Genomic DNA, 13,884 nt, shown 5'->3' on the forward strand with positions numbered 1-13,884 from the left:
TTGGGTTGGTAGGGCTGTGTTCTCATGAGATGCCTCAATTTGACTATACCATGTGTTCTAAAATCTTTTAAATTAAAGTTTAGAAAATAAATCACATTTTAAAGGTACTAGAGAAGTTTGCTACCCTAGGGAAGCCTGTGATTCAGTGTCTCCCATACTTGCCAAACCATAAGAACCGTCTGAGGTAATAGTACACAAATTCATGCCAAAAAAAATTCCTGGACTTTAACCCTCAGGAGATTCTGGTTCAGAGAGCCTAGGGCAGACTTCAGGAGTCCAGATTTTTAAGTAAACTGTCCCCCCAGCATTGGGGCTCAAACTCATGATACCAAGATCAAGAGTCATGCTCTGACTGAGCCCACTAGGTGCCCCAGGAATCTGTATTTTTGTTTGAGAGAGAGAGAGAGAGTGTTAAGTTGGTGAGGGATAGAAGGACAGAATCCCAAGCAGGCTCTACTCTGTTAGAGCAGACCCTGACCCACGAACCATGAAATCATGACCTGAGCCGCAATCAAAAGTCAAGATGCTCAACTGACTGAGCCACCCAGGTGCCCCAGGAATTTATATTTTTAATATATGTTCTAAGTGATTTCTTTTGATTAAGCAGGGCAATAGAGAATAGGGATTGGGCAATGCCGTAGAGCATCCATCTGTAAGGTAAGAAAGGTAAGCACCGCACACCAGTTCAGTGCACCCTGATTTCATGATTTTGAAAAGGTAAAGAAGCTGGAGGTGGAGGTGCAAGTGGATCACAGAATGATATGTTGGAACTTTATACAGAACTGAATAATATATAGACATCATTACATGCCAGTGTTCTTGGAAAATATCTAAGAAATAAAGTCTCTTCACAATCAGAGTCCTGACCTCTCCATGTTCCAGACAATACTGAACATCATTAGCCTGCCCTCAACGCTTCAAGACAATGTGGTAGTCACTCAGGAATGGTCACTTCCTGAAAAAGACCTCCAAGGACATATCTTTTCTTGCCAGGGTCTGATGCTGCTGCAAAAATGAAGGATGCTCACCCTACTCAGGAATTCACCTCCTAGGATATGAGCTTTCCAGTTCTGTCATCACTGCTTTTACCTGAACATTCCATAGTCTCCTCCCTCCAATCTTGGCTTCTTTTGCCACCCTACAAGCCTGTACTGCCTATGGAGAATCTCACTTCCACTCTCAGGAAAGCCAACTATGCATATCCAGTTCACCCAGTGCTGCTTTAGTTGCTGGAATACCAAATGCTCATAAATATCATTGGGCTTCCACCATAGCCCTATATTATAGGTCGTGTTCTAACTGCTGTAAAAACAAACCAAAAATGAGATTTTCCTTGGAAATGTCAAGGCATTTTACCCAACTTGGTAAATAGAGTAGGCACAAGGACCCAGTCTCTGACTCCAAACCTCATACTTTCTTCTACTTCTGCAACAGGCATGTTTCACATCACTGGCTGTACCCGCCCTCCCATAGCTAAGGTCAAACATACAGAACCCTAAAGCATATATTTGGGTAAATACCCAGGGGCAGCCTCACCTGTTGGAGACAATCCAGGAGAAGACACACTTCTGGTTGGTATCAATCCCCACCTCATTATGTTTTAGAAATCGCTGTTGATGCTCAAAGGCACGGATGATAGACAAACCTGACACAGTCTCACTGAAGTGAGAGTAGATTGGGGACCTGGTGACAGAGTCCAGACGTTTCAGCTGGCGGGAAGTAGCCACATAAAACATCTGTACCCCAAAAGTAAAGAGTCAGTCACAATCACATCGCATATGCAATACCTCTTCCTCTGTGGCCATGACTCCGCATTCTTCACCTTGATGGCCACAGCCCATATCTGAACAGGACAAGAGATTCTAGGCTCACACCTGGCTGGGGCAATGATGAGAGAGACCCAGGAAGATGTTGGGGACCAGAGGAGGATGAAAGTGAGGACACTAGATCACTTCAGAAATTTAGTAAGCCTGATCCATAGTCTCCCAAAGAATCTGCATATATTGTCCAAGCGATAGTTTTTTTGTAGTAGCTGAAAAAACTGTCTCCAAAGGGATTTTGTAAATAACAGCTGGGACCCAAGAGATGTGGAAACAGAGATGGGCAGGAAATGGCCAGAGGAAAGGTATCCTGAGGATTAGATAAAAATTGAACAGTCTGGTAAGTGACCAAACTCTGCTTCAATGGTGTATGAAGGCTGTTTTGGAAATATGTGGAATGCTGAGGGCCTAAGAACTAGAACTATATGTGCAGACAGACCTTGAGACACAGGCTGAAGGATGAAATTTAGTGGAATGCAGTTCTGTGGTGCTACTAGAACTTGTGAGGATTTGTTGAGACTAGGAAAGAGCTGGGCATTTGAGAGTCTGAATTCAAAACATTATATCTACAAGTTTCCTCAAATATCCTTCTTTCTAATTTTAGTATATGTGCGGCCGAAGCGAGCACTCAAATATCCTTCTTCTTACTGTTGGCTTATCATTAATGGCTGAGAGCCGGTTATGGAGATAACAATGTACCAGAGGAACTTAACACAAATACCAGGGGTTGTCACCTTACCATGAGCCACAAGGCTGCACTTGACTGCAAGTTTTTCAGAATTGTTTTCCCAAGGTGAACAGTTCATCCCAAAGAATTCTTTCCATAACTTGCCCCCCCCCAATCAGTTTTTAATATGGGCATGGAGGGGCGCCTGGGTGGCTTAGTCGGTTAAGCGTCCGGCTTTGGCTTAGGTCATGATCTCGCGGTTCGTGGGTTCGAGCCCCACATCGGGCTCTGTGCTGACTGCCAGCTNAAAAATATTTAAAAAAATATATATGGGCATGGAGTCCCTTCCACTTGATCCACTTGACTTACAAGCTATCTGTTCCCTCAAGAACATATTGGCATTGAGTCTAAGTCATCCATAGACACCCAGGTGAAACCAGAATTGCCCTGAATAGAGCTCTAACTTCTGCCAAGAGACATCTCCCAGCAGATAAGCCTAAGCCAATCAAGGAAGCAGCCATAGTACAACTCTTCTAAGAAGCAACCAATGACCTATCCATTATGGGGAATCTTATAGAACTTCCAGACACTCCAGAGCCAACCTCAAAATAGCCTTAGGTCCAAACATAAATCTGCCCCACATAAGTCTTTAGTTGAGGGTTGTGGGAGGGCAGCAGCTAAGGTGAGATTTGCTATGAACCACACACCAGTTGGTGCTGACACTTCATCTCCAAACAGTGGTCTGTGGGCTCCCTGGTATGTCAATATAGGACTAAGTTACAATGATGCTAGACAGGACTGAATGACTAGCACTAAACAAAAGAGAAGATTCTCAGGAGGGAGCCTGGGCTTTTGTAAGTAGAGAGGAAAGGACACCTAGGTCTTTCTGAACCTACCTGCACAGATGTATAAATGATGCCAAGGGGAATGATGACAATGACAAAGATGGGAGTGGCGGTGCAGATCATGACCAGGGTGCTGATGATTCCCAGGAAGCACAGAATCCAGCTTCGCAGGGACATGGGGAGGGTGTCATCCACCATGGAGATATCCTAGGAACACATAATTAGAAGAATGCTATGGGAATGGATTACTAGGACATCTTCCATCTTCCTGATTCCAGCAAGGGATTTGTTGGATTCTGACTTCCCAGGGACTCCTCTATTTAATCATTTCATGAGATTCATTTGCAGCACTGTTCTCATCCCAATAACCAATCTTCTGTAATTTCTTCATCTTTCTAAATCCCTCCAAACAGATATGGCAGTCACCCTTCACCTTTTTCAACAGATTTGGTAAAGGTTTTCACTCTTCTCAGTGAAATTCTCATTTGTCAAATTTATTAAACCATTCATAATCATTGTAAGCTAATAGAGCTTTACAGGTAAATCTTCCTATAACTGAGCCACTTCAATTAATCTAACTTTACACAGGTCCTAATTCCATTCAGTACCTAAAATAGAACCTGGCACATAACAAGAATTCCATCTGTTTGAAGCCTCCAGTCAACAAGCCTTGTCACCCACCCTTGACTGAAGAAACATCATCTGCCTGGGAAGCTGTTTTCTCTGTGAGCATAGAGCTTCATGGGGAGAGAGGTGGAGGTCAAATGTGACCCTCGCCTGACCAATGTTCTAACCAAGTAACCCAGAGGTGACAAATGGGTCTTACTGTCGTATTTCCTTCATGTCATGTTGAATAAATGAACAAATGGGTGGATAGATGGATGGATGGATAAGGAGTTAGTATACACAGGAAGTCTGACTTATACTTTGGGCTTCCCTTACCTATATTTCTTAGGTTATATGGATTTTAGAATTAGTAATATGTGGGTATCAAGGTGAGTTCAAATTATCTCTGGAGTGGGTAAGAGATAACAGTTTCCCAAGAGTCCTAAATGACTGAATTTAATTTACCTTCTCAAAGTCCTATCAGAATACAAATAACTACATGTCCAGGATTGGCAGAAAAAGAAATCCTCACCAGCTATTGGTTCTATGTAGATTACTTTTGTCCTTTACCAGCATAGATTCTTCATCTTTCTTTCTTCCATCCCCTCCCTTCTTCTCTTCTTAAGGGCTCAACCATCTATTCCAGAGGACTCTAAATCAAATCCTCCTTTATAGGTGTGAGCCACCTTTCCCCACAAAATTCAAAATATAGTCAATGACAGTTTCCTTCTTTATGAAAAAGAAGTTAGCAAAATATGACAGTTGCCTAACTAACTCACAGTAAGATTTCTGCATTCTTTTTCAGATTAATTACATATATAACTAAGTTGGCACATAACAAGAATTCCATGTTTTATACATATATACATATATTCTATATACATATATTCCATGGAATATATATATTTATATNGGTTTGAGCCCTGTATCGGGCTCTGTGCTGACAGCTCAAATCCTGGAGCCTGCTTTGAATTCTGTGACTCCCTCTCTCTCCCTCCCCTGCTTATCCTCTGTCTCTCAAAAATAAATAAATGTTAAAAAGAATTTTTTAAATAAATAAAATTGCATGCCCAAGGTGCCTGAGTGGCACAGTCGATTAAGCATCCGACTTCGGCTCAGATCATGATCTTGCAGTTTATGAGTCTGAGTCCCACATCGGTCTCTGTGCTGACAGCTCAGAGCCTGGAGCCTGCTTCAGGTTCTGTCTCTCCCTGTCTCTCTGCGCGTCCCGTGCTCATGCTCTGTCTCAAAAATAAATGTTAAAAAATTTTTTTAAATAAAATTGCATTCTCTTTGTGGCACCTGGCTGGTTCAGTCAGTAGAGCATGAGACTCTTGATCTTAGGGTTATGAGTTCAAGCCCTACGTTGGGCATGGATCCTATTTTTAAAAAAATAGGGGTAACCTGGGTGGCTCAGTCGGGTCTGACTTCAGCTTGGGTCATGATCTCATAGTTCATGGGTTCTAGCCCCACATCAGGCTCTGTGCTGACAGCTCAGAGCGTGGAGCCTTGTTTGGATTCTGTGTGTGTGTCTCTCTCTCTGCCCCCCTCCCCCACTCACACTCTGTCTCTCAAAAATAAACATTTAAATAAATAAACAAACCTCTCTCTCTGCCCTTACCCTGCTCACACACTGTCTCTCTCTCCTCAAAAATAAACAAACATTAAAAATAAATTAACTAAAAAACTAATATAACCAACCTAACCTAACAAAATAGTATGCTTTTTTAGGTTCTATTAAAGAGCAGAAAACCCATTAGAGTGGTCTCCAATGACATCATGCTCACCATATTTGTCCCAGAGGAAAGTGATAAATGGAGACCAGTCAACTTGCCCATTTTTAAAGCAGCCACAATGTCCCCAGAACTTAGTTGTGGGCTGGCTTTTGTGTCTGTTCCAAAAGATAAGGGTCCAAAGCTGCTCAGACATTTATAAAAATGTGCTCCCTTTTCTACAAACCAGAAGACAAGGGGTGCCTGGGTGGCACAGTCAGTTGAGCGTCCAACTTCAGCTCGTCATGATCTCACGGTTTGTAGGTTCGAGCCCCACGCCGGGCTCTGTGCTGACAGCTAGCTCAGAGCCTGAAGCCAGCTTCAGATTCTGTGTCTCCCACTCTCTCTCTGACCCTCCCCTGCTCATGCTCGCTCTCTCTCGCTCGCTGCTCAGAAATAAATTAAAAAAAAAAAAAGACTAAAAATGTGCTGATGACCGTCGACTGTTACTCAGAATTACTTGGTTTCTGCCTCTGTTCCTAAAATTTCCATCTCAAATGCATTAAGAATCATGAGTTCGGTTTGGCCCTTGGAAGACAGTCATCTATGATCCTATCATTTATCAAGCATTCTAGTGCGTCTTACAGTGCTTGGCTCATATCAGGTGCTCAATAAATGGCATTAAATAAATAAATGCTAGGGGTTCCAGGATCTGCAGTACATGGAAATAATGTTTTAGAACTTTATTAAAATTATAGGTGGCTCTTTTCCAGACTTCATTTACTTATCTTAAAGTATCAAGATAGAATAGGAAGGGAGCAGAGACCAAGCAAAGAGTTACTCTGCTTTCTCTTTTATTCACCATCATGGCCAGTGATTGTGCTTTTACGTGTGTTTTTCCCTCTGCAGGATAATCCTCATTTTTCTTCTACTGACAGCCCTCCCTCCCTCCACCACATCTTCTTGGCTAAGTTCCCTTTATGACTCAAGTCTCACGTTTTCTGACATTTCCCGCTTTGTCACCCACCTGGCTGAGCTAGTACCTCTTTGTTCTGTCACTGTTTTGTACTCCCAGGTCACCACTATATATACACATGGTGTTATTGGTTTTATTGTATCCTGTTATACTCCTTTATTTCCTTGGCCGTCTCCCTCACTAGATCGTGAGCTCTTAAAGGTCCAGAGCCTTTCATCTCTGTATCCCCAAGATCCTCGGGACCTCACACAAGGAACTCAATAAATATTTGCATGCTAAGTGGACAAAAGAACTATAACTGCATAGTGATGCCTAGGGGGATAGAATTCTTTCGCTGTTAGCAGTGGAAAGATCCTCAGCATAAGAACACAATATCATACAGCCCTTTAGATACTTACACCAGCAAACCTGTTCACAATCCGGCCTGTGGGTGTTGTGTCAAAAAAACTCATGGGTGCTTGAAGGATATTGTTTAGCAGTTGCTGGTGAAGGATGCTTGAGGCGTGAGTGGAAGCATAGGCACTGCAAAGATTTGCTAGGAGCACAGACACACCTAAAAATGGAACCAGTTTAGTCAGTACTATGCACAGGATCCCTGAAGACTTGTGCCAAGGACATGATGGCAGTTTTTTCCGAGTCGAGACAAAGTACATAGACCAGGCAGATTCTGGAAGAGATGGCGGTCTTAGCCATCAGACGTACCTTGTGCTACTCCCAGAGCTCCATAGACACCAACTCTCAGGTCCCTCTGAGAGGCTGGATAGTTAGTGCCATTATACGTTTTAGAGTCATTGGTCCAAGCGCTGAGCCAGAGGTTGGATCCAATATAAGCTACAGAATTGGTCACATAGGCACCGATGATGAAGAATATCAAACACCATCCCATGGCTTGCAGGTATTTCAGGTAGATGGCCAACTTCACCTGAAAAGCACCCACCCACAGTATTAGAAATCCTAATGACTTTTGGTGAGTAGTTACCTAGAATACTAATCACAAGGGAGAGTGGAGTCCCCTGGAAAAGTGGATAGCAGGTAGCAAAATTTGGTAATCTGTGGTCACGATTTCTACATTGAGCCAGGATAATAATTGATGTTGAAATACAGTGTGGGTAAATAACATCACATTATGAATGGTCTTCTAGATACAATTGAGAGAGAAAGATATAAAAATAGAGCGGATGACAACAACACAGATACAACAGAGTGGGTTAGAGGATATACTGCAGACCTTGGAACCTGTTTTTGGTAATTTGGATTTAAACTAAGACCTTAAACTCAAGACCTTGTTTTTAAGTTTTATTAATTTGAATTGTGTGCTCTCAGATCGACTAATTGTATTCTCTGGCTCCAAGAATTGCATCTCAAAGCAGTTGTGTTGTTCTCTCCACATATCAGAGTGGAATTATGCTCTTGCAATGTGGTAGGAGGATATTCACAAGAAACCTCTCATTCATGGAAATAGGATTTGACAGAAAGCCCAAAGCCTCTACTAACATTTCAATGAGGAATTTAAAGATTTGCAAAGCACAGGAGACACATCCCGCCTGTAGATATGTATTCAAGTCACCAAACCTTAAAATGTTCAGACCCTAAGCCTTAGATAGCCTCAAATGGTACTTTTTCTTGGGGTGTTCACCTTTCCAGTTTGTACGGATTCTTTCTTAATTAGTTTCTGTCCTTTTACTAGTTCTTCTTCCTCCTTCAGGGTATTCACATTCTGAGTTTTCAAAGAGTTTTTTAGGGATTTCCGGTGCCTGCTACTGGACCTAGAACTGAGAAAGAGGAGGAGAGCATTCTTGAGGATGCAGCCACATCCCGAGGGTCTTCTTGCAAGCAGAGGTCATAGTCGCTCTGCTAACATCAAAGTGCATTTCAGAACAGATGGCTGTGGGGAAACACCCCACCTCACCCTTCCTCTCCAGACAAAGAAACAAAGGAAGAGCTGGGAGTGTTCCTGGTGTTTACTCCTCAGGAAAAGCCCACTGAGAAAAAGAGAAAGATCAGGTGGAAGTATGGAAGCGATGAAGGCTGAGAGCTGAATAGATGACCAACCTGCGACTAAGTGTCCGATGAAGGCTATTCTCTCTTTTCATGGTCAAGGAGGCCACTTCCTCAGGGATTTCCTCCATACTAGGCATCAGCCCATGGTCATCTTCTTCTTCACTGTCCTCATTGACTAGGAGACACATCAAAGGTTAGGGAGATGGCGACATAGAGCTGTCCGAATTCTATGAACAAGGAGAGTTCTAATCTAGCTGGTCCTTCCAGAAAGAGACCACAAGGAAGGAGAGATGAGTTAATGTTCTAGTGGAAGAGAAAATGGTCAAAAGGAGAAAAATATTCCCAGAAGCTTCTCAGTTCTTTTGCAGCAAGGAAAGAATTTTTAAGGTTATAGTAGATAGCAGAAGAGTCATAATTCCCAGAATTTACTAGAGAGGGGAGCGTACATTAAAAATGCTCTTCCTGAAATTCAAATAACTTTACAAACTTTTGTTAATTTAAAACATTTTAAAAACATATGCTGCAAGTAAAATTTTTTTTTTAATTAAAAAGAAAGTGAATAACAGCCTGGGCATCAGTGGCAATGGTAAAAAGACTTCTGGAAATTGATAACTCCATAAAGCAATGAGAATACTGGCAAAATATTGTTAAAATAAACTTTTTCAAAATTCTGAAATTAACCAAAGGCATGACGCAGTCCAAGGAACATTTATTTAAGAAAAATGTCTAAATCTCAGTAAGAACAATAAGCTTTGTGATAGTTTTAATTTACCTCCATTCCCATCCCCCTTCTCCTCAGCTCTGCCATAGCCTAGAATATCAAAAGCCTCACCAACATGGTAACCTCCTTCACTGCTGATGGGAACAGAAAAGTGTTCAAAACTCTCCTAAAGCCTCATCCTGTAACTGAACTCAAGTCTGTCTGCCTAACGTGCAGCAGAGACAATCACTGAGACATTGAGTATAAAAGTAAGGAAAGGGTTTGAGAGGTTGCCAAAAAGACAGGAGGGCAAGCTTCACATCCGCCTCCCCAAAGTAGAGTCAAGGGCAAATGAAAAAGGCCTGGGGAAAAAGCTGTAGTTGTGCTAAGTCCCATTAACCCTTTGGTTGCCGGGTTCAACCCCTAGAGAATTGTCATTATTTGACCTGTCTGGCAGTTCCCTAGAAAACCCCATTCACAGGGTTTGCCTTTGTTGGGCCCGACTTGGAGCTGGTGTAAACAATCAGCAACAATTGTGTAACATCACAGCCACCTGAGAGGGTGATAACAGCTGGGGCAAATAAGTTAAACAAAAACTTAAAAGGAAAACCTGGGGAAGAAGATCCCCTTAGGGAGCTTTGAGATTTTTTTAGTATATTCCTGGCACTCTAGAATGACATACACGTGGGTAAGGCTGTGCACATGCTCAGTAAAGACTTGAGAAGGCCCTACTCTCTTAGCTCTGGCTACTCCCTGCAAGCAGGAAACAAAAGGAGAAGCATAATTGTAAATTGCCTACTGGAGTGTTAAGGACACGCCCCCTCCCACCACTCTTCTCACACACAAAGCTTCTCAGAAAAGGCTAAGTGACTTATTGGTTCCAGGCCCTTAAAGAAATCTCTAATCATTAGCTGACCAACCAAGCAGAGACTTCAGTGGCCACATAGGACAAAGAATGCAGATTTAGCAAGAGATAGTTAAGGAAATTAAACAGGAGGAACAACAAAACCTAGCAGAGGAAAAAAATCTTATTTCCAGAGATGTATTATTTAGAGTGACCAGTTTTCAACAAAAAACTGTGAGACATGCAAAGGAAGAAAGCATGGGACCGTACATGGGGGGGAAGCAGTCAACAGAAACTGTACCTAGGGAAGCACAGACATCGGGCTTACCAGAGAAAGACTTAAATCAACTAGTATAAATATGTTCAAAGAACAAAAGGAAACCATGTCTAAAGATCTAAAGTATGAGAATGAGTTCTTATCAAATAGAGAACATCAATAAAGAGATCAAATTAAGACAAGAAAATAGAAATTCTAGAAAAGTACAGGAACTAAAGTGAAAAATTCACTAGAAAGACTCAATAGCAGATTTACTAAAGAAATTAAAGCATGTGACTTAATCCAGTCAACCATCTTAAGCACAAACGCTACCAGTTTGGACTGTAGGGGACAGAGACAGGACTAAATGAAGGAACACCGTCACACTTCTGGGATTCTATAGGCAGAAAACATACTAACAGAGCTATCCAGCCGTGAACGTGTGTTATCCTTCCAGAAAAGGGAAAAATGACACTGGGATTGACTACTCCTCAGTTCCAGAGGGCAGAACCATCAGCCCAGGTTCCAAGCCTAAAGAACAGATAGCATCAGGCCAAACAAGATTATTATCAAACCTTAAAATCTGGTGGAATTGGCCCTGCTAGATTTGGGATTTGCTTGGGATTCATGACCTCTTTTTTCCTTCTGATCTTTCCCTTTTGGAATAGCAAGACCTGTCCTAATGATGGTATTACCATTGAAGCAGATAATCTGTCTGGTTTTATAGCTTGACAGATGGAGAGGAATTTTACCCCAAGACTCCAGGACTCACCCACAACTGATTTGAATGAGTTAGGGGATAAAATCTGGGACTTCAAATTGACATTTGGAGGAGATTTTGGACTTAGAGGAGATACTGGAATGATTAAGACATTGGGGCTGCTGGGATGGCTTGAATGTATTCTGGACACGAGAAAGATGTGAATTTGGGGATGCCAGAGAATGGACGTGATAGATTGCCTTGTGTCCCCCACCAAATCCATATGTTGAAATCTTAACCTCTACTATCTCACAATGTGACTTTATTTGGAAATAGGATCATTGTGGATGCAATTAGTTAAGAGGAGGTCAGACTGGAGTGGGATGAGCCCCTAATCCATTATGTCTGATGTTTTTATAAAAAGGGAAACTTGGAATTGATGCACACAAGGGTGAATGCCACATGAGGATGAAGGCAGAGATCGATGTGATGTGTCTACAAGCCAAAAATGCCATAGATTGCCAACAAACCCCCAAAAGATAGGAGAGAGTCCTGGAACATGTCCTTCCCTGTCACCTTCAGGAGGAAGCAATCCTACAGATTAATTTTGGACTTCTAACCTCCAGAACCATAAGACAATAAATGTCTGTTGATTGAGCCAGTTTGTAGTGCTTTATTATGGCAGCTAATTAAGAAAATAATATACAATTTAAAAAGGGTGGGGGGTGTCTGGGTTGGTTAAGCGTCCGACTTTAGCTCAGGTCATGATCTCACTGTTTGTGGGTTTGAGCCCCATGTCAGGCTCTGTGCTGACAGCTCAGCCTGCTTCAGATTCTGTGTCTCCCTCTTTCTCTGCCCCTCCCCTGCTTGCACTGTGTTTCTCTCTCTCAAAAATAAATAAGACATTAAAAAAAAGAAAATAGATAATAAATTACATTAAAAAATAATAATAAAAAAGAAAAGAATATGCCAAGCCAATGGTGATACAGGTCACCTTGCCCTCTTGCCATTCCCTTCATTCTACCATGTCATGGTCTACACTTTGAGTCCCAGAGCCAACAACAACAGCATGCCAGGCATTGCTCAGAAATAGTCGGTGTTTACCTTGATTGGCAAAGGCTTCAGGAGCTGTTTTACAAACTGGACTTTATGTAGAGGATAGGATTCTTCAAAGGAGCTATCTGGAAACTCAGATTGTGGCAAAAAAAAAAAAAAAAAAAAAGTCTAGACTTAGCAGAAGAAAACTACCCAGGCATATCATGTTGACGTGGTTGAGCAGTCACTTAAGGGAATCAAGCATCAGACACTGCTTTTGGCTTGGGACCTTCACTGCCCAGGCAGGTGCTTTTTGCTTTCTCCAGGCCAGTCCCTGGAGCACATAAAGGCTAATGAAAAGTTCCGACTTCCTTTCTGCTGGTTCCCAGTGCCCCTGCCCCAGTCTCCTGGGATGGTTCCCAATCCCTGTCACCCGTATCATCCTTCATCCTGTTCTTTGCTCTTGCCCTATCCCTCCAACACTTAGACTCTCTGGTTAAGGCTTTTCTTTCCATCTCTTGTGCTCCTCAGGGTGGTTTTGAACCATCACGTATCCTGACCTCAAGGCCTGAATGAGTTCTCACTTGCAGGCTCTGTAGCTACCCCCTTCTCCTGACTGACTTGTGGAATGAACCCTTTAGATCTTGCTTTCTAAGGCTTGGCCTCCTGCTAGTGACTGCTTCCCAAAGCAGATACCCAGAACTATATGCAGGACTACTACTGGCAGATTCTTGGGAAGGTCCCCAGGGATCAGGGCTCCATTGTTGACTAGAGCTAACTGATGACCCCAATAGTGGTGGTATTAGGGGCTATTCCTGTGGTGTACTGTGAGACCATGCAACTGCCAGGATTTTTCCTGGCTCAAAACACCCAGTGGTTTTTTGTAATATTTAGTCAAGATGCTTTTGTTAAGGCTCATCAAGAATGTTTCAGTACACTGTTAGTACCAGCCTATGAAGCTGTCCTGGAAGTGGTTTTCATGGACTCAGGGTAGGTGGGGTGGGATGTGTGATTTGAGTCAACAGAAGTACAGCATCCCTAAAAGAGGATGCCTTATTAATATTTTTCCACAAAGACCAATCACCCCATATCTTCAGTCATACCCTTCTAAAGCATGCCCTGCTCTTCAATTCCATGTCAGAGACAAGATGGGCAGGATGAGCCCCCAGGTTGGCTCAGGCACAGAGTGTCTATGTTTCTTGACAGAGACATAAAATACAGGAAGAACAGATTTTGGATCTCTGGATAATTCACTTCCAAATCTAACTCACTGGATACTGGATAATTCAGGCAGTCAGTATCAATTTGTCACATCTATCCTTCCCATACCCAAGCTTTATCCTGTCCCAGTCCTCCTTACATACCTGTGGCCTCTCCTTCAGGACCCGTCTGTTTTGTGAATGTCTTCAGAATCTTAGCAAACACTCCTTTATTGGCCAGCAGAGTGCTGTAGGGTCCCTTCTCCAGGATGGTGCCGTTCCCCAGAACCACAATCTCATCCACTTGGGGAAGAAAGTGAATGCTGTGTGTAATCAAGAGTCGAGTCTGAAAAACACAACAGTAAGTTGTGGCTTCTGTGAGACCTTCCTTCTGTGAGACCCTCTGTCCACCACCATCCTTGGCTTGCTCTTAAAAAGGCAAGGAACTAACTTCTTCCCACTAACTATGAGTAGCTAACCTCCAACTACCCAGAATGTCTATTACCTTCTTTGCCTTGCACTA

The 13,884-nt window shown here is 42.6% G+C and overlaps 1 protein-coding gene across 5 annotated transcripts in view; it reads right to left on the reverse strand.

Annotated features, from left to right (window-relative positions):
• ABCC2 (ATP binding cassette subfamily C member 2) overlaps positions 1-13,884 on the reverse strand; it is a 64,784-nt gene that overhangs the window by 6,633 nt on the left and 44,267 nt on the right. For all 5 annotated transcript variants that reach the window (XM_077778807.1, XM_077778797.1, XM_077778816.1 and 2 more), the window contains 7 exons: positions 13,527-13,707; positions 8,679-8,802; positions 8,263-8,398; positions 7,329-7,548; positions 7,025-7,179; positions 3,384-3,539; positions 1,537-1,736 (listed from right to left, as the gene is read on the reverse strand). In XM_077778807.1, the coding sequence (XP_077634933.1) occupies positions 1,537-1,736; positions 3,384-3,539; positions 7,025-7,179; positions 7,329-7,548; positions 8,263-8,398; positions 8,679-8,802; positions 13,527-13,707 (1,172 nt within the window). The remainder of the gene's footprint in view (positions 1-1,536; positions 1,737-3,383; positions 3,540-7,024; positions 7,180-7,328; positions 7,549-8,262; positions 8,399-8,678; positions 8,803-13,526; positions 13,708-13,884) is intronic.

This window comes from Crocuta crocuta, unplaced genomic scaffold (genome assembly GCF_008692635.1).
Source record: "Crocuta crocuta isolate KB4526 unplaced genomic scaffold, BGI_CrCroc_1.0 scaffold170, whole genome shotgun sequence".
Classification (NCBI taxonomy): domain Eukaryota; kingdom Metazoa; phylum Chordata; class Mammalia; order Carnivora; family Hyaenidae; genus Crocuta; species Crocuta crocuta.